The sequence below is a fragment of the Camelus ferus genome, chromosome 20 (assembly GCF_009834535.1).
Source record: "Camelus ferus isolate YT-003-E chromosome 20, BCGSAC_Cfer_1.0, whole genome shotgun sequence".
NCBI classification, from domain to species: Eukaryota; Metazoa; Chordata; class Mammalia; order Artiodactyla; family Camelidae; genus Camelus; species Camelus ferus.
Window position 1 is genome coordinate 2,254,415 of NC_045715.1, and position 18,120 is coordinate 2,272,534.

Here is an 18,120-nt window from a genome sequence, read left to right on the forward strand (position 1 = left end):
CCCAAGTGTCCTTCGAAGGACAAATGGGTAAACAAAATGGGGTCCATCCATGCAGTGGAATGTGACTCAGCCTTAAAGAAGAAGGAAAATTCTGACACCTGCTACCACATGGATGAACCTTGAGGACACTGTGCTCAGTGTAGCAAGCCAGTCACAAAAGGAGAGACACTGTGCGACTCCACGTGTACGAGGTCCTCAGAGGAGTCAGAGTCACAGAGGGTGGGGGCCGGGGGCGGGGGGTGGGAGGGGTTAGTGTTTAACCAGGATGGAGTTCCCGCTGGGGAAGATGGAAAGTTCTGTGGATAGACGGTGGCGAACAGTGTGAACAGACTCGGTGACACTGAACTGTACACTTACGAGCAGTTACAAAGGTAAACTTTATGTCACAGGTATTTTATCACAATAAAAACATAGAAAAAATTAAGTAAAAATATTAGTAAAGGGGAAAATAAAAAGGTTCCAAGATTCGGCCTCAGCTCAGTATCAGCTAAAGCAACCCCTTTCTGCTTCTCCAGAAAAGGGCTATTTCCTGTGTGTGGTGTGTGGGACGGGCGAGAGGACCGCATCACCGCTTCCGACCCCCGAGTTGTCTGTCCAGGGCAGGCCCCCTGTGCCACCAGCTAGAGTGACGGCGGCAGCCCAGACCTCTGTCCCTGCACCCACCTCACTGAGAGTAGACCTTCCGCCACATTTTGTGGCAGGAAATTCTGTGGCCTGGTTACCAGAAATATGCTTATGGGTTGGAAAGCTACTTCCCTTCTGTTAAAAGAGGTAGAAGGCAGACAGTGTAAATAAAGGCTGGCCTAGGGGGAGACGGGAGTCTGCAGGCATTGATGAAACCTTTGTGCCAAGCCCCTCCTGTGGTTGACAAGGCAGACCTGGTGCTGCCCTCAGAGAGCAGACCTGGGAGTGGGCAGGAGTGGAAAGGAACCGGCCGTCAGAGAGAAGCTGGGAGGATGGAGTGGGGGCACGCGCTTGGGTGTGTCCGGCAGGGAGGGCCGCGTCCAGCCGGGGGGCCGCTGGGCCTCGCTGGGGGGAGAGTATTTAAGTTCCTGGTTCTCAGAAGGGCGGAGTGGAAATAGCCCAGAATTCAGTTCCCCAAGCAGGAGGACAGGGAAAGGGACTTGGGACACAAAACTTCCCCTTCAGCTGGGCTCAGTCGTGTTTACAGTCACCAGGGCAAGGACCCTTAAGGGAGGTCTACCTCTTTCCTTCCTGCCTCCCTTCCTTTCCTTTGCCAGGCGGCTGGAAGAAGAGACAGCTCTGGCTCAGGGTCTGCAAAACAGTTTGGCTTCATCGCGTTTTCATCAGCTGACGGCAGGAAGCTTTCTGGGCAAAAAGCACGATGTCTCCGTGAGCAAACAGAGCACCGCCCAGTTCACGTCAAGGCTGACAGTAGTCCCCTCTCCTACGGCCCCGCCCCTGGTTCAGGCCCTGGTCCCTCTTCCCCAGCCCAGCCTCCGACTGGCCGCCCAGTCATTCTCCAACCGAAGAGTTTCAGTGGCTTTCACAATAAACATTTCCAGCGAGCTTCAAAGTGTCAGGAATCAGGTCAGGCTCCAGAAAGAGAGATTTAGACAGTGCTCCAGCCTTCAAGGTCACGTTACTCCCAGAGCACAAATAACGGCCTGGAAGTAAGAACAAACGGGTCCCAGACGATGGCCTGGAACTAAGTGTGAATTAAACGCGCTCCAGCCCTTCCGACAGTTGGCACCCCATCTCCGTCCGTCTGTGACCACTTTCTGCCCCCCCCACCTCTGTCCCTGAGGGTCCTTTGGCTTAGTGTGTGCCCTTCCCCCGCTCCCCGCCCGTGCTCAGTCCCTCAGTCTCTTTCTTGGGTTTTTCACTTTATCTCCATCTTCCTCTCTTGTTTGCCTCTCTGTAATCAAACACCTGCATTGTTTCCCCAGATCTGACCCTTACTCCCTCAGCCATCTCGGACAAATTACCAACCTTATCGTCCTGGATTCCTCATGTGTAAAGTGAAGACAACGCTTCCTGCTTTGCTGGTGGCCTAGAGTTGCTATGAAGATCAAATATATACATGGATTGAAAGTGCTCCCTAAATGGCAAAGAGCTCCACACGTGTATTTTATTATCTCATTCTGTCTCGTCTTAAACGTGGGCTCATTTCTCTTTTGGATGCTGCGAACTCCTTGAAGACTAGGACCATGTGTCTCTTCACGGGGCTGGCAGATTTCAACAACGCCTCGGGTCTCAGCCGGAGGAAGAGCAGGGTCACGGGGTTACCCGTCTCCTGGTGACGCGCCCAGCACACTCGATGGGAAAGGCCCTCTGGAGCTGTGCAAACCCTCCCGTCGCCCAGGGCAGCGTCTGAACGTCTCAGAAAATGGGTTGACCTTCCTCTGCCACAACTTAAGTTGCACTTAATTTTTTAACCATCTCTAAGCCAAGATCAGGGGCTCAGAAGGGTGTTTTTTAGCTGCGGGTGTGCAAGCACACTGCCAAGTGATGACTCAGACGTCCGGCTCCACTCAGTCATCGGGCAGCGGGATGACCAAGCCCGGACCCCAGCCACGTGGGTCAGCTCCACCCCCGAGCCCGCACCTCCTCCGCGCGGGCCATGGTGCATCTTCTGCCTCTGTTTCTTCTCATTCTGAAAGAAAGTGACGAGACTGAAACCAGGGGGCCCCAGACAGCTGACTGAAAGAGGAAGGCAAAAGGACTTTAACTTATTGAGAACATAAACTCAACACAGAATATTCACCTGATACAGATGAACAGAAAGTCATCTCTGGCCTTTAGACACTCATTTCCATTAAAAACCCAAAGAAAACATTGTGATTCTTGAAATCTGAATGAGTTTTTGTGACTGCCGTGACAGAGGACCACAGGTGGGGGGTTTAAACAACAGAAATGGGTTGCGTCACAGCTCTGCAGGCTGGAAGTCCAAGATCTAGGTGCCAGTCAGGTTGGCCTCTTCTGAGAGCCTTTCTCCTTGGCTCACAGACGCCGCCTTCTTACGTCTTCCCTCTGGGCGTATCTGTGCCCAGACTTCCTCCTCTTATAAGGACACCAGTCATATTGGCGTAGGGCCCACTCATGTGACGTCAGTTTACCCTAATTACCTCTTTAAAGGTATCTCCAAAATACGGTCACGTTCAGAGGTCCTGGGGGTTAGGACTTCAACATGCAAAGTGGAGGGGACACAGTTCAGCCCATGACGGAGCCCTAGAGCTTCCAGACAGTGTCTGCGCTGGTCCACACAGCCTTAGCTTAAGACTTTTCTCCAACACACTCCTCATCAGCCTGTTTGGATTGTCTTCCTTTGAAGTACATAACGTTCCTGGGGACAGGTTTTGTCAACAAATCAGGGAACTGGCAGGCACCACCTCTACAATTTTGTCTTTTTCAAAAAAGAAAGAGACTGGGTCTACGCAGCACTCACCCACACAGGCTGTAATAACACGCGTGCCCACAGCCCATGAGCCGAGGGCCAGCTCCTCACGCTGCGCTGCGGTCACCACGCCTGCAGGTCAGAGTCCCATAAATCTGCTGTCGCCTTCAGTGACTCCCGGGTTTTCCCAGATGTTTGAAAGTATTCTAAACGAGGTGGAGTTCAGAGAGTTCGGGGCGACGGTCATCCCTGCAAGGAGGCAAATTGTAATTCTTTTAGAAAGAAGTTAGGAATGACCAGAAGGGCAATAGTAAATGGTTTATAAAATAGAGCAACATCCGTAAATGAACAGGCAGGCCGGGTGCAGTGAGACTGCAGCCGTGTTCGGCTTTGTGAAGGAAGCCTTCCGAGACCGAGGGGATGACAACGAGGAGAGTCCTGCCGCTTCAGGTGAGGAGGGACCCAGCGGGACTGGGAGGAAGAGGAGTCCGTGTGGGACCGTTGTGGAGGGTGGGGTGTCTGGGCCTAGAGCCCGGTGACCGCCCTGGGACCTGTCCTGTCCCGCGGGCCGCCCCCAGGGCAGGAGATGCACTGGTGTGTTTCAGCCTCATGCTGCGACCCCTAGTAGGGCGTCCGGCCTGGACCCCGACGCGATGCCGAGCTCGGGAGGGGAGGCGGGCTTGCGCTGGGGGTGCAGGAGCCTCTCCCTCTTCTAACGTCACTCGATGATTGTGCAGGGCGAGGTTGTGTTTTGCTTTTGTATCTCTAGCATCCGGGCCAAAATCAACATTCGATGTGTTTATCAAACTAAGCTTTTGTAAAGGGAGGAAATGGTTTCAAATACCAGACAGTTCTTCGGTTCCTCCGAGCACATGACTGAGCGATGAGGCAGGTCACTGCCCCGACGATAAGGGCAGAGATGACGGAAGGGAAGTTCAGCTGCAGTGACTATTGCTACAAAGCTTTTTGTCTCCCGGAGTAACAGAAAGCAGAGCACACGTCCCTGTGTAAGAATCTCACCAGTTTATGGGTGGTGGGAATCTCCATGCAAATCCTCGTAACAGCAGAAAAACGGAATCTCTCCTCTTCAGCCCTTTCTGCCACCCGGGGTATGTGGTGATGTGTGGACGCCTCCGGCTCAGCCTGATAGAGTATCTGGCAAGATCCTTTAAAGATTCTTTAAACAATAGAAATAAAGCAGTCCTTCTCGTCCCTAAATAGTGCGCAACTTTTCTGAGAAACGAAAACCCTAAAATCAGGCTGTCAAGATAGTGAGCTGCCAACCGAGGACCCCGGACGGTGGCACACACGGGACCCCGCTGTGCAGGCGAGGGGGGACCCGGCAGTGACTGGCCACCGCTCCCAGGGGAGAGGGGCAGCCGCTGTGGCCCTTCTGTCCCTCCTGTGTCCTGGCTGGATTCAAGGTCCTTAAACGCGGGTTCTATCGTGTGCCTCTGTGACCCCACCCTTTGTGTGGAGCTCACTTAGCATTTGATGTGTAACCCCCACACTTTTCCAGGCTTCCAAGAGGTTATTTTCACTCAGGGTTGTGATTTAATAAAGAATGAATTTGGTCTTTGATCCCAGTTTCTGGCAGAGAGCTCCTAAAACTGGGGTGACTAGAGGGGTTGGAATTTCCAGCTTCACCCCCTGACCTCCACGGAAGGGAGAGGGTTTGGACGTCGAGGTTAATGACATGGCCGATGAGGACTCGGTCACACTCACGTAAAAGCCCCTGTTGCTGGGACGTGGGGCCTCCCAGACCGGTGAGCACAGGGCGGCGCGGGGAGGGTGGGGCGCCTGGGACGGGAGGCCCCGCCCCTTCCCACGTGACTCGCACGTGTCTCTCGTCCATCCGGCTTTTCCTGAGCTGCATCCTTTATGACAGACCAACTGCAGTGGCACATGACATGCTTTCCTGAGCTCTGAGAGCCTTTCCGGCAAATGTGAGCCCAAAAAGGGGGCTGTGGGAACCCCATGTATAGCCGGCTGGTCGGAACCACCTGGGACTTGCAACTCGTGTCTTAAGTGGGGGCAGACTCATGCGACTGAGCCCTTAAATTGTGGGGTCTGAGCTAACTCCAGGCAGGTGGTGTCAGAACTGGGCCAAGCTGCAGGACACCCAGTCAGTGTTCCATTGCTGGGTGTGGCACAGCCACACGGCTGGTGTCAGAAGCGTGTTCAGTAGCAGGAGAGACAGACAGTGTTGCTCTTCAGTATGTGTAGACTTCACTTGTTAACTTATATTCCGTCCATAAACAAGTGAGGAAAATGCTCTTGTTTACAGCTGTTGTAATTACAATAAAATTTAGAAATAATCATAAGCCCAAATCCCCAAAACTGTATGGGACTTCCATTAAAAAAATAAAATCTAGACAGAGAGATATAAAAAAGATTTGAATAGAGACTCCTCTCATTTTCCTGAGCAGAAAACTAAACATTATAAATAGATTAATTTACCTGAATAATTTATATGCTTAATGTTACGCTAATCCCTCTAAAAGAATCCCAAAGTTTACAAAATTATTTTGGGTGTGGGAAAATTATTCTAAACTTCACCTGGAAGAATAAAAATGAAAAAAAATAGGTGACTGGGGAAAAACAGATTATTTTACAAATAATGTTGAGAAACTGGCTATTTGTAAATAAATCAGATTAAATCTTCTCCTGAATGTCAACAACACAAAAACAAATTCTAAATGGATTAAACAGTTAAATCGATTTAAAAAGTAAAAGCATAAAAGAAAAAATAGATGACTAATTGGTTTCTCCATGGGAAGGTAATTCTAAGAATGAAAACAGAAAGCAGTGCCAGAAATCTCTTACGAAAATCTAGAGTTTACTACAGAAAAAAACCCTGCTTATTAATGAAACATTGTAACAAAATTTATGAACAGTTCTCACCAATAATAAAAGAAATGCAGTACATGGATAGCCTTGTGTAGTATATAACATTGCAGATGTTTTAATTTACAGAAAATGTACCATATGCCTCCTTCCGTCTGTTTTTACTTAACATCATCTCTCCACGAGACTGAACACACACCTAGTCTGCGCTCTAGTTTTTAACTCCCACGCGGTGTTCTAAAGTGTGCCCCCCACTCTCATGCTCTCTCCCCACTGGGATGGGCACCTAGGCAGCGTCCAACCTCCTGCTCCACGAAGGAGGCCACAGCGAAGAGCGCAGTCCCAGTGCCTTCACTGACTTCGCCATGACGTCCCCTGGCCACGCATCTGGAAGGGAGCCGGCCGGACCCTGGGACAGACACCCAGTGGGGACACTGATTGATTACTTCCTGTGTGGGTGTCTGGTTCCTGTTCCCGAGGTGCTGTTTCCCTGCTTCCTGGCTTTCACTGGGTTGTATCCAACTTCGCCACACCAGGCACCTGACGGATGTAGACAGGCATCTCACGGTGTTTTGTGTTCCTCTGGTCACTAACTCACCACCTGTTCTCTCTGATTTGTAAGAGTTCTTTGTGTATGCTGTTTAATTCCTTGCTGATTTTTTAAAATTTTGTAACTGAATTTTACTTTTTCTTCCAATTTTACTGAGATATAGTTGACATACAGCATTGCGTAAGTTCAAGGGGCACATAAAGTCTATCCATCTTGTCGTCTTCTGAGAAGCACTTAGGTTGCTCCCATATCTTGGTTTTTGTGAACAATGCAGCAATGAACAGCAATGAACATAGGGGTGTAGATATCATTTTGAATTAGTGCTTTTGTCTTCTTTGAGAAAAATATCCAGAAATGGAATTGCTAAATCACATGGTGGTTCTATTTTTTTTTTTAATTTTTTTATTGAGTTATAGTCATTTTACAATGTGGTGTCAAATTCCAGTGTAGAGCACAATTTTTCAGTTATACAGGAGCATACATATATTCATTGTCGCATACTTTTTCACCGTGAGCTACCACAAGATCTTGTATATATTTCCCTGTGCTATACAGTATAAACTTGTTTACCTGTTCTATATATACCTGTCAGTATCTACAAATTTTGAACTCCCAGTCTGTCCCTTCCCACCCCCCTCCCTCCTTGGCAACCACAAGTCTGTATTCTATGTCTATGAGTCTGTTTCTGTTTTGTATTCATATATATATTTAGATTCCACATATGAGCAATCTCATATATTTTTCTTTCTCTTTCTGGCTTACTTCACTTAGAATGACATTCTCCAGGGACATCCATGTGGCTACAGATGGCATTATTTTATTCTTTTTTATGGCTCGGTAGTATTCCACTGTATGAATACATCACATCTCCTTTATCCAGTCATCTGTCGATGGACATTTAGGCTGTTTCCGTGTCTTGGCTGTTGTACGTAGTGTTGCTGTGAACATGGGGTTGCAGGTGTCTTTCTGAAGCACAGTTCCATTTTGACTTTTTTTGAGGCGCTGATGCACCTCCCTGACGATGAGGGATGCTGAGTGCCCTTTCATGTGTCTGATGGCGTCTGTATGTCTTTTTTGGAAAAATGTCTATTTAGGTCCTCTGCCCATTTTTCAGTCAGGCTGTCTGTTTTTTTTGGATGTTGAATTGTATGAGTTCTTTGTATATTTTGGATATTAACCCCCTATCAGATATATTATTTGCAAATATAATTTTTATAGATATTTAATGGTATTTTTATAATATTTTCTTTCAATATGGTTATGGTGTTCTTCAAAACTGAGTAACTTTTCACTTTATCACTTGCTTAGATATTATCTTTCCTTTTTGTCTATTATCAACACTTTTTTAAATTCAGAAACAGTTACAGGTACTGGGCCAATGGGATATCCATATGCAAAAAAAATTAAGCTGGACCCCTACCTCATATCCTAGACATAAGATGGATTAACAATCTAAATATAAGACCTGAAACCATAAAAGTCTTAGGAAAAAACACAGCTGTAAATCTTCATGACTTTGGTTATGGCAACACATTCTTAGCTGTGACACCAAAAGTATAAGCAACAAATGAAAAAAAGCAGATAAACTGAACGTCACTGAAATTAAAACTTTCATGGTTCAAAGGATCTTATCAAGAAAGGGAAAATATAACCTAAAGAATGAGAGAGGAGATTTGCAAATCATGTATATGATAAGGGTCTAGTATCCAGAATACATAAAAAACTCTTACAATTTGACAACAAAAAGACAAACAACCAACGAAAACATGAACAAAGGACTTGAACAAACTTTTCTCCAAAGAAGATACATAACACGTAGCCAGTAAGCACATGAAAAGGTGCTCAAGATCATTAGTCATTAGAGAAATGCAAATCAGAAGCACCACGAGGTTTCACTTCCCACCCACTGGGACAGCCAACATCTAAAAAACAGAAAATTACAACTATTGGCAAGGATGTGGAGAAACTGGAACCCTCATAAAATGCCAGTGGGAATGGAAAACGGGGCAGCCACTGGGGAAAGCAGCTTGGTGGTTCCTCAAAAACTTAAACATAGAAGAATTACCATCTGGCCCAGAAATTTCCTCCTAAAACTGCAAGTACATGCCTGTTCATAGCAGGATCACCCACAGAGAGCCAAAAGGTGGAAACAAACCAAATGTCCATCAGTGGCTGGTTGGATAAACAACATGTGCTCTGTCCATACAATGGAATATTACTCAATTAAAAAAAGAATATGAAAAGGAGTATATATGTGTAACTGACTCACTCTGCTGTACACCAGAAATTAAGACAACATTGTAAAAATGACTACACTTCAATAAAATAAATAGATACATACGATGTTGTGTTAGTTTTTCGTGTACAGCAGAGTGAGTCAGTTATACACATACACACTTTTTTATCATTCAGAGGTTATTGCAAGATACTGAGTGCAGTTCCCTGCGCCATACAGCAGGACCTTGTTGTTTATCTCTTTTATATATTGGGCTGCATCTTAACTATAAGAATCTATTGTCCCGCGACCCTGATTAACAAGCGCAAGTGAGTGGTCGGTCTTGGGGAGAAGCCAAGTGTGCTGGCGGGTCACCCAGCCGGAATGGGGAACTGGCCAGGCCCATCCTCAGGGTGTGTGGAGTGCGACACGGGACACACACAGAGGGAAAGGCTCCCACGCAGGTAAGCACGTCCCCCTCACGGGGAGGAAAACCTGCCGCAGAAGAGGATGCTGTTGGTCTCGTTGTGCCTGATGAAGAAGAGGAAGGGGTGGTCGGCACAGAACCTGGGTCCAAGCTCCATGCAACACTCCACCACGATCAAGGCCGAAGCAGCCGCGGCCTCCGTGCCTTCCTCGTTCACCTCCACAACGCTCCTGTGGGCGAACATGGACAGACACAGGTCCCTCGCGGCCGACAGTGCCGAGAGGTCGGCCTTGCCCTGCTGGAAGGCGTCCACCACCCCCAGACGCCGGAGCACGGACCCCATGTCGTAGTTCTCCTCCAGTTTAAATCTCGGGAGGAAAACTTCAACTTCGGTGCTCTTCATGCAGCCTGGCGAGGTCCAGGCGAGGAGCTTCTCAAAGGTGAGGTTTTCTTCCACCTGCAGAGTCCACCAGAATTCGACTTTGGATTCACACTTCAGCATGTGTCTACGTGCACAAAGGCCTACCCGCAACCCCTCCTCCTCTCGCAGGAGGACCAGCGCCACCCTCACCCGCCAGGACGCGCGTGAGACCGCATCCTTGTGCCCCCCCACAGCTCCCTTCCGGGACAGGGGGACCCCAGCCGCCTGCAGGCCGGGGCCGCGCCGTTCCCGTCCTCACCCACAGCTTTTACAAGACATGCTTTATCCTGACAGTCGTCAATGCCCGGCAGGACGAACACCTTTTTTTTTCCCTTTTAACTATGAGTATTTTTTTTAAATGACAGTCATCTTTACTTATTTAAAAAACTTTTTTTGTTAATTTTTTGGGGGGAAGTAATTAGGTTTATTTACTTATTTATTTAATGGAGGTGCTGGGGATTGAACCCAGGAACTCAGTGCCTGCTAAGCACGCACTCTACCACTGAGCTATAACCACCACCCACCAGAACCCAAGAGTCTGAACACTGGGCTCTGCTGCCCGGTAACCCGCATCCCAGCTTGAAAGCTGGACCTGGAAGGTGGAGGTGGGGCTTGAGTTCCAGCCTATGGGGTTCAACTCACCGAGCTCAGGGCCACGTGGTGGTCAGGGAGCAGGATGACCATGCTCAGCTCCTCGCCAGCGTAGGGCAGCTCCAGCACCTGGGCCTGCACCTCCTCTATGTGGGCGAGTCTGAAGGTCCCTTCCTGGAACATCATCTGCACCGGCCTCTGCTCCTCCTGCCGGAAGCGAACAGACGGGCGCAGGCGGAAAGACAGGTTACCACGGAGGCAGCAGACTTCCCACAGAGCTGCAGGCGACCCCGGAGGGTTCCAGCACCAGTGAACGGTACTCGTGCTCTGGTTAATAATTACAAACTGTCCGCTCATTCCTTCCTGTTACCACTACAAGGCGTCTATTGTAAGCAGACGGGCTGGCCTGGGGAACAAGATGTTTTATTCAACAAGATAAATGTGATAATTCCTGCATTTTCCAGAAAAGGAAGACAGGTTTCCCACAGTGGAAGTACATCCAGCAACTGTATCTCAAGAAACAACATAATCAAATGAAGTTAAATAGGAAATGACTTCTATTTAATTAGAGACAGGTTTTATGATAAAGTGGGATGAAACTTCTAGTTTCACAGGGACGTGACCAGGAGTGTGGACGGACGCACAGGCTCAGAAGGCAGCCTGTCAGTAAGTGTGAGGAACCACTGTGTGTCTTCGTGCGTTTAATCCAACTGTCCTGAGCAGGGGAAGAGCTCAGCGGTAGAGCACACGCTTAGCATGCACCAGGTCCTGGGTTTAATCCCCAGAGCCTTTCATTGAAAAAATAAATCAACCTATCTTTACCCTAAGGAAAAAGAAAAAATAAACAAATCCAAGTGTCCCACGTCTGATCCTCTGATTCAAGGAAATAACTTTTTTTTAAACACAGAAGTGCTATATGCATGCAGAAGTGAACTGAAACACTACAGTTATTAAATTCATTTTTAAAAGTTGACACAGGCCATCGATCATAAAAATTAAAACAGTTTCTAAAAGCAATGCTAGAAAAGTTGTTCCCCCTCCCTGCCTTTGCAACCAGAGGGCTGATTAAAGTACATGACCCCCAAAAAGGGCTTTACTCCTATCAGTTTCCAAGCTGCACTAAAAGGGTATTTGTTTAAAGGGTTGGAGGGTTTGGCAAACTATGATAACACCTGCCTGAACCAAAGTTATACCTCCGTGTCGGGGCTAAGGTCTTTGTCAGCTAGTTCTCATACTAGAAAGTTATAAACACTGAATTCGTAATGTTAATTAACAGCAACTCGAGTCTATTGATTTTAATTTTTTAAATACCTGACTAAAGAAATACGTTTCCACGTTTTCTGTCTCTACCCCCACCCCAACACACGCATATCACACCTTAACACCTGGGGGAGTTTTTTGGGTTTGGGTTTTTTTTTTTTTTTTTTTTTTTTTTTGCTTTCTATCTGAGCAACTTGGGCTTAAAAGAAAATCTTAAGCTTCCAGAACTGAATGTGTGGACCCATTCAAGCAGTAATGAGTGTATGAGAAATTATCAAAGGCAACAGGTGCAGTAATAAAATGCAAAAAAAAATATACAGACAGCAAATAGTTTTCTGTACCCTCAGTTCTTTTCTACTGAGTTCAAGATCTCATTCAGAAATGTGTTAAGTTTTGAATTATTTTAACCAATCATTAATGCTTTCACAAAGGTAACTTTTTCCATTCAATTTCGTCATCAAAGTAGCAGGATTTTCAGAAGCTTTCCCCACCTGGTTTACTCTAAAAGGCATCTCGCTTGTGTATGATTTGTTGAATTGCTCATTCCACCTTCCTTTGAAGTAGATGGCGTTGACGAGGACCAGCCTGGTCTGCTCATCAATTGAGTTAAACGGCAACAACTCTGGAATTTTACCTTTTGGGAAAAGTAGAGAATATATTCCACTGATTTTTATAAAAGCATGATGAGTCACTTGTGATAGAGCTTACTGGCAGACCCTTAGTTATGAGTCAAGGACCAAACGTTCTTTTTTCCAATTTGCCGAGTTTGGTCATTACATACAGAAATCACACACACGGGTGGCATTCACCGTCACCCGCGCTTCGGGACATATGCAAAGTCAATGACGTGATGGAATTCTCCATCACTCAAGGGAAACACTGCTCCAGGTTGGGGAACCAGACAAGCAGGAAATGAGGGGTGGGCTGGAAGGGCCTCGGTTATCTCACGTGGTCAGACGCCCCAAAGCTATGTCCTGGGCTAACGTTCCACACCTGCGCCTGGGCCCAGCAAAGGCAGCCACGACGAATGGCCGAGGGGAAAGCCTGGCAATGGGCAGCGTGGGTGCTCGGAGGGGCTTCTGGAAGCCTCCAGAAAAGACTTCACTATTTGACCCTCCAGACAAAGCACCAGATACCCCCGGAAAAGGTCGGGTGACAAGTGAAAGATACTCCCTTCTTCCCCTGGAGAGCGAGTGGTCCCTGTCCTATGAACTAAGAGCATCCCTGCTAACGCGCCGCCTCCAGGGGCCTGAGTGGTAAACGCAGATGGGGGAGACGGCGCTAAGTCTTCGAGGAAGGACAACCTCTTGTTCTTCACTGTCCTGTGAACTCACAGAAAGAGCAACGTTCCTACTGGAACAAAGTGAAGCTGGCGCAGAGGGGCCTGCGCGGGTCAAATGCCACACCCTCAGTGATCGCGGGGGCCAAGACTGGAACATGCCACCCTCCGAAACAGAAGCAAATAAGGCTCAACCCCCGCCCCTCCAAAAAAGGCTGATTTCCGTCTGCAGAATCCGTCAGCCCCAGGGAAGCCTGCAGCTGGCCTAGCACGCCTAGGGAAGGGACCGGAGGCGGAAGACAGGAGAGAGGCAGGAGGGCAGGCACGGGTAACGCCCGGGGCAAAGGCAGTGGTGCTGGGCCCACATGGACTCTGGAAAGAGGAGGCCCAGGTGCAGGATCCGACGGCCAGTCTCCTTCCTACAGACGTGCTGGGCGCACCCGACACGTGAACGTCAGAGGCCAAGCGACAGCACATTTCACTGTAAGTTATTAAGCTGGAAACCTGGCCTGTGAGTTTCTTTTGTTTGTATCAGTCACTCTGGCCCTGGGCCAATGGACAAAATGAAGTCTCTCTTGTTGAAAATCCAACATCTGGACAGAACCTCTGTGAGCCCACTGAGGTTCAAATGTGCCGTGAGGCCCCTCCTGCCAACCTGGCGCTGACCACTGAAAGACTAGTGACGTCAGAGGGGGAAGGGATGGGGAAGAGAAGAGGAAGGATGGGAGGAAGGGTGGGTAACATGTGGTTCTGACCTTCAGTCTTTTTTGAGACCCAGGCGTTTATCTGTTTCCTGGATGGCTCTGCGGCGCTGGCGAAGGAGAGCTTCTCCAGCTCGGCCCGGTAGAACCGAAGACAGGACTCCTGAAAGGTCTTGAGGAGGGTGGGGGGAGAGCGGCCAGTGAGGCTATATTTCCTCAACAAAACGCCAGCAAGCTTCCAAACATCCTGAACATCACACACTTTATATTAAAAAGACCACACAGCTCTTAAAACTGATCATCTTAGTCTGCGAGGTATTAAGATATCACTGTTTATGCACAGGTATGTACTAAGCCATGAGAACCAGAAATGGATAAATGAACTTTGGAAATATCAAATTTTAAATAATTCAAGGAATAGTTATAGAATTAGAAGTTCTTAAAGTAACATTCATAAGCTTCGCTCCCCTAGGGTCTTTCTCTCAGACTCTGTATTTTGATGACCACTTTCGCTGTTCTGTTGACTCAACTTACAGAGAGAAATTCACAAGTCTCCTCTCCAAAGAGCCCGTTGGCCGTTCTCAGCACGTACTGAGTGCCTGGCTTGTTCAGTGCGGCGAGAAGTGACTGGAAACCCTGATGAATGTCTTTCTCTGGGTTTAAAGAAAGCAGCTGTTGAGATAAATAATTCAGAAATGATCAATGTTGCTCTTCAGTCTCAAACAAACTTGTGAGCAAAATTCTTTTCTCAAATACTTCACAAAATTTTCCTTTAAAAGGACAATCACTTTCATTCTAAGTGCAGATTCAATACATACTAAAGAAGTAACACCACGTGGGGCTGGGGGGAAGATACAGAGAGAAAGAGAAGGAGGCGGGGAGAGAGAAAACAGAACAGAAGTGAGAGAAAGACTCGGCTTTTCTGTCCAGGTAGGTCTCTCTTGTTTAAAGAGGAATAGCAGGAAAGAATGGCAGGGATGAGGAGGGTTCAGAAAAGGAGCTGTTTTATAACCTTGCCTCCCAAGGAAAGCACTAAGTGTGCCTTAAGTGGAGGAAGACTTACTTCTAAAATTTACAAAAAGAAATAAAGAGAGAGATGTAGTTAAAAAGCATTAAAAATTCAAGGAGAAACTGGCATCAGTATAATGGGAAGACAGCACTTTGAGTGTCTGCCAGCTTAAACAGAGGCCAACCTAGCCCTCTGAAAGAACGTCCCTTAATGTGACAAGCAGCAACGTGGATTTAGCATCCTGTTGCCCGTTACTGTCCCGCTGAGCACGGGAGGGCGAGGACCGCTCCATGCCACATCTCACAAAGTAACCAGACAACCTGGGGGCTCTCCATGAAGCTCCATTAGGGGCTCGTTGGCCTAAAACAGCAAAGTTCATCAAGCAGGAAGAAACCCCTCCACACCTAAACCTTCGCTCCCACCTGCATGAGCTGGGGAACGCTTACAATGAGTAACCACTGCCGACAAGGGTTCTCAGGGCAGGAGAGTCATGTTGAAACAGGAAGGCACATGACGAACACTCCCGCGTGGCCCAGGTGGGAGCTCGGGCACGGTATCAGTCTTCTGGTTTTGCCCTGGGCACGTGTCTACTGCCCACTCTGCAAAATCCCCTGGGGACAGGGACAGACTTATTTTGGATGTTGACTTAATATTTGTTAGACTAATCTAACTAGCGCCTACGTCCTCTGTACACGTGAGAAGCACACGCCTTTTCACCCTCTCTGCATATTTCTGTCTGTCCCCTTACCGAGCCGGAGGGCATGTTGGTATGCCAATGACTTGAAATAGATATTAACCTACCGTTCCTTACCAATGAATAATTATACTTACAAAGTCTTTTACTCTAAAAATGAGATAGATCTTAGCTGCTGGGATTTCAAACAATTTTGGTATCATTTCCTAAACAAAGATAAAGTGCTCGGACAAAATTTTGATAGTTATATCGAAGTTATTAACTGGAGAAACGTTTCCACAAAAAAATCTCAGCTAAGGAGACCCCAGCCCTGCCGGCTGCATCTGCTTCCCAGGGCAGCCCCACCTCCCCGAGACAGCACCTGTGTGCCCATGAGGCATCCACCCCGCCCTGCTTCAGGCAGCTCTGGAGAAGGGCTGAAGCTGGGTGACAGAACAAGAGCAGAAAAGGCAGTCCCTGCTCCAGGCTTACCTGGGCCACCTGGGCAGCTGTGTCTCCTTCTGCCCCTAGGAAGACCATGGCCAGGGCAGAGGAGATGCTCACTGGAGAATAAAACACGTTGTGCGAAGGGTCATCTTGACATAGAATCTTTAAAAGGCGGAGAGCAAAGGTGCCAATTGCTTCCGAAAGAGCATCCATGATGCCAGGTCTGGAGACAGAGAGTGAAGGGAAAAGCTGTCTCAGTAAACCCTCAGTGCAGCTGACCTAATGCATGGCCATTTTGGAACTGTACTTTTTTCATCTGAAAGCTCAAAAATATTTTAAGCTGGAGGAAGATCCAAAAAACAAGTCCAATGTCAAGGTAATTAGCTAAGCACGGTACTGGCAACAGGTCAAACTAGCTTGGGAGCCCTGGGAAAATCAACAGAGATGGCTCATAGGTGCGTGTGCACCCATGTGCGTACGCGCGCGCGCGCGCGCACACACACACACACACACACACACACACACACACACACACACACACACACACACGGCTCCCGGGAACTCTGAAGTCCAGTCATTTCCCATCTGAGGAGGAGGCCAGGGTCAGGGAGGAGGAGGGGGAGGAAACCCCAGATGAAAACGCGCAGGTTCTCTGCCTGGTCCCCACAGCACCACGTCTGTTCTTGCGGACGTTTACCAAGAGCCCTTGTGAGATTTTCAGCTATACACCAGACCATGGTCTCCCCGTTTGCCAGCTGATACTTGGAAATTGCTAAACTACGTGGATAGGCTGGAATCGGGCATAAAGTTGTCTGCGAGGCAGACAACTTCCACCCACAGTGGCTGCGCAGTCTGGGGACAGCCCTTAGCTCCTGCTGGCCAACAACTCCTGCTATCACCCAGCTCAGAGGGCCGCTGCTCGCTGATCTCCCGACCTCAGGGGACCTTCGGACATTGCAAACCGGCCCAGACACTGTATGTTGTTTTTCAGGGTGTTTTGTTTCGTTTTGTTTTTTGGCTCAGAAACACAGGTTTGGAAGCTTCACTCATTCGTCCCAGCAAAAGCCACCAGACTGGAGTCCCCCCGCCGCCCCCCTCCCACGAGGCGGGGGAAGTCAGTGCCCGTGGGACGCGGGAAAGGCCCGGAGGAACGGGGTCCAGGAGAGCAGAAGGGACGACCAGGCACTGCCAGCGAGGACGGGGAGGCCGGGACTGCGAAGCAGGGGAGGTCAGACGCACGCGCTGCTGGGCAGGGGGTGCCGACAGCTCACCTGAACCTGGGCGCACCCGCCATCAGCCCCCAGCATAGCTTAGCAATGAGACCCTCAGGCACCCAGGTGCTCGCCTCAGGCCCTGAGAGCCCTCGCTGTCCTCTCCCGCCCTTCAGCCCCCCCATCCGTCACCAAGGCTGCCTCTTTCCCCTAAAAGCTCTGGACCGGGTCTGCCTCTGCTGGTGCCGCACCTGGCCCGGACCCCGTCCCCCACCCCTTCCTGCCGCCGCTTGAGAGCCGCAGGCCACTCGCCCCGTCCCCTCGCCCCGAGCTCTCCCGCGGCCCTTAGCGGCGGCTCTGAGGCCCTCGGCTCAACCGACTGAGCGCCGCCCGGCGCCCGGCTCCGGCTGCAGCCCCTCCGAGCCACCTCTGAGCCTCTGACGCCTGCTTCCCGCACGCACTCACCTTCCTCGCTGCGCAAGCAGCGGCCTCCGGCGGCCTCTGCTCCCCTCCCCGCGCGGCCCCGCCCGGCGGCTCCCGTGAACAGGCCTGCCCGCCCGCCCCGCGCCCTGCCGGAGGGGTCCCCCACGGCGCGCCGCGCCCACCTGCCTCCTCGGCGCCGCCGCCCGGACCCGACTGCCCCGGCGCAGACCCGGCCGCCGCGGGTCGTGAGATGCGCGCGCTCGGGACTTTCCGCGCGCCGACCGCGGGCGGGGCGGGGCCGGGGGCCGGGCCGGGCCCCCAACTCACGCCCCCCCGCCCCCGCCCCGCCCCGCCCCGCTGAGACCCACGGATCCGCCGCGACCCCGGCCGCCGGGACGCGGGAGTGTGGGGGGCGCCGGGCGGGGCAGGTGCTGCAGGCGACTCCCACAAGAGGTTCTGAAAGGGAAGGCGATTCACAGTGACCGCCCGCCGTGCTCCGAGGGGACCTCCAGGCTGGCTGTCCGTCCAGTGAAGAAGTGACCCCTGGGGCGCCTGCGGACAGGCAGAGGGCCCGGAGCCCTGGACTCCTCTACTTCAGGGAAGCAAACAAAGGTGGAGAGGCAAAACTGTTTTAGGGTAGGGAGGTCGTGGGTCTTTATGGTGGTGTGCTGTCTTACAGGGACGAAAGATTTAGCCAGAACGAAGTGT

General features: G+C 49.9%; 1 protein-coding gene and 1 long non-coding RNA gene across 6 annotated transcripts; both read right to left on the reverse strand.

Moving 5' to 3' along the window:
• Window positions 1–248: 248 nt before the first annotated feature.
• LOC116658150 lies at window positions 249–4,848 on the reverse strand. Of its 2 annotated transcripts, XR_004313333.1 has the most exons (5): window positions 4,379–4,848; window positions 3,410–3,607; window positions 3,090–3,307; window positions 1,954–2,617; window positions 249–1,628 (listed from the first exon to the last, which is right to left on the reverse strand). It is a non-coding gene; the product is annotated as an uncharacterized LOC116658150 (long non-coding RNA). The 2 variants fall into 2 exon arrangements; XR_004313332.1 differs by having other exon boundaries at window positions 1,954–3,307.
• A 4,268-nt stretch (window positions 4,849–9,116) lies between these two features.
• SERPINB9 (serpin family B member 9) lies at window positions 9,117–17,741 on the reverse strand. 4 transcript variants are annotated; one of them, XM_032462397.1, is made up of 8 exons: window positions 17,595–17,741; window positions 15,824–16,001; window positions 14,184–14,321; window positions 13,704–13,821; window positions 12,161–12,303; window positions 10,461–10,616; window positions 9,736–9,854; window positions 9,117–9,627 (listed from the first exon to the last, which is right to left on the reverse strand). In XM_032462397.1, exons 2-8 carry the CDS (start codon window positions 15,989–15,991, stop codon window positions 9,450–9,452), a joined length of 1,020 nt encoding a protein of 339 aa, XP_032318288.1. In that variant the 5' UTR covers window positions 15,992–16,001; window positions 17,595–17,741; the 3' UTR covers window positions 9,117–9,449. The 4 variants fall into 4 exon arrangements, with proteins under 4 accessions (XP_032318288.1, XP_032318289.1, XP_032318286.1 ...); XM_032462398.1 differs by lacking the exon at window positions 9,736–9,854 and having other exon boundaries at window positions 17,595–17,740; XM_032462395.1 differs by having other exon boundaries at window positions 9,117–9,854; window positions 17,595–17,740.
• Window positions 17,742–18,120: the final 379 nt, after the last annotated feature.

Excerpts from the sequence above, each read along its gene's own strand:
- SERPINB9 (XM_032462395.1), bottom strand. The coding sequence starts at position 15,991 with ATGGATGCTCTTTCGGAAGCAATTGGCACCTTTGCTCTCCGCCTTTTA. Across the intron at positions 10,617-12,160 it reads TGCCTTTTAGAGTAAACCAG|GAGGAGCAGAGGCCGGTGCA; the intron begins GTGGGGAAAGCT and ends CGCTTCCGGCAG. Across the intron at positions 9,855-10,460 it reads ACCACGTGGCCCTGAGCTCG|GTGGAAGAAAACCTCACCTT; the intron begins GTGAGTTGAACC and ends TGGACTCTGCAG.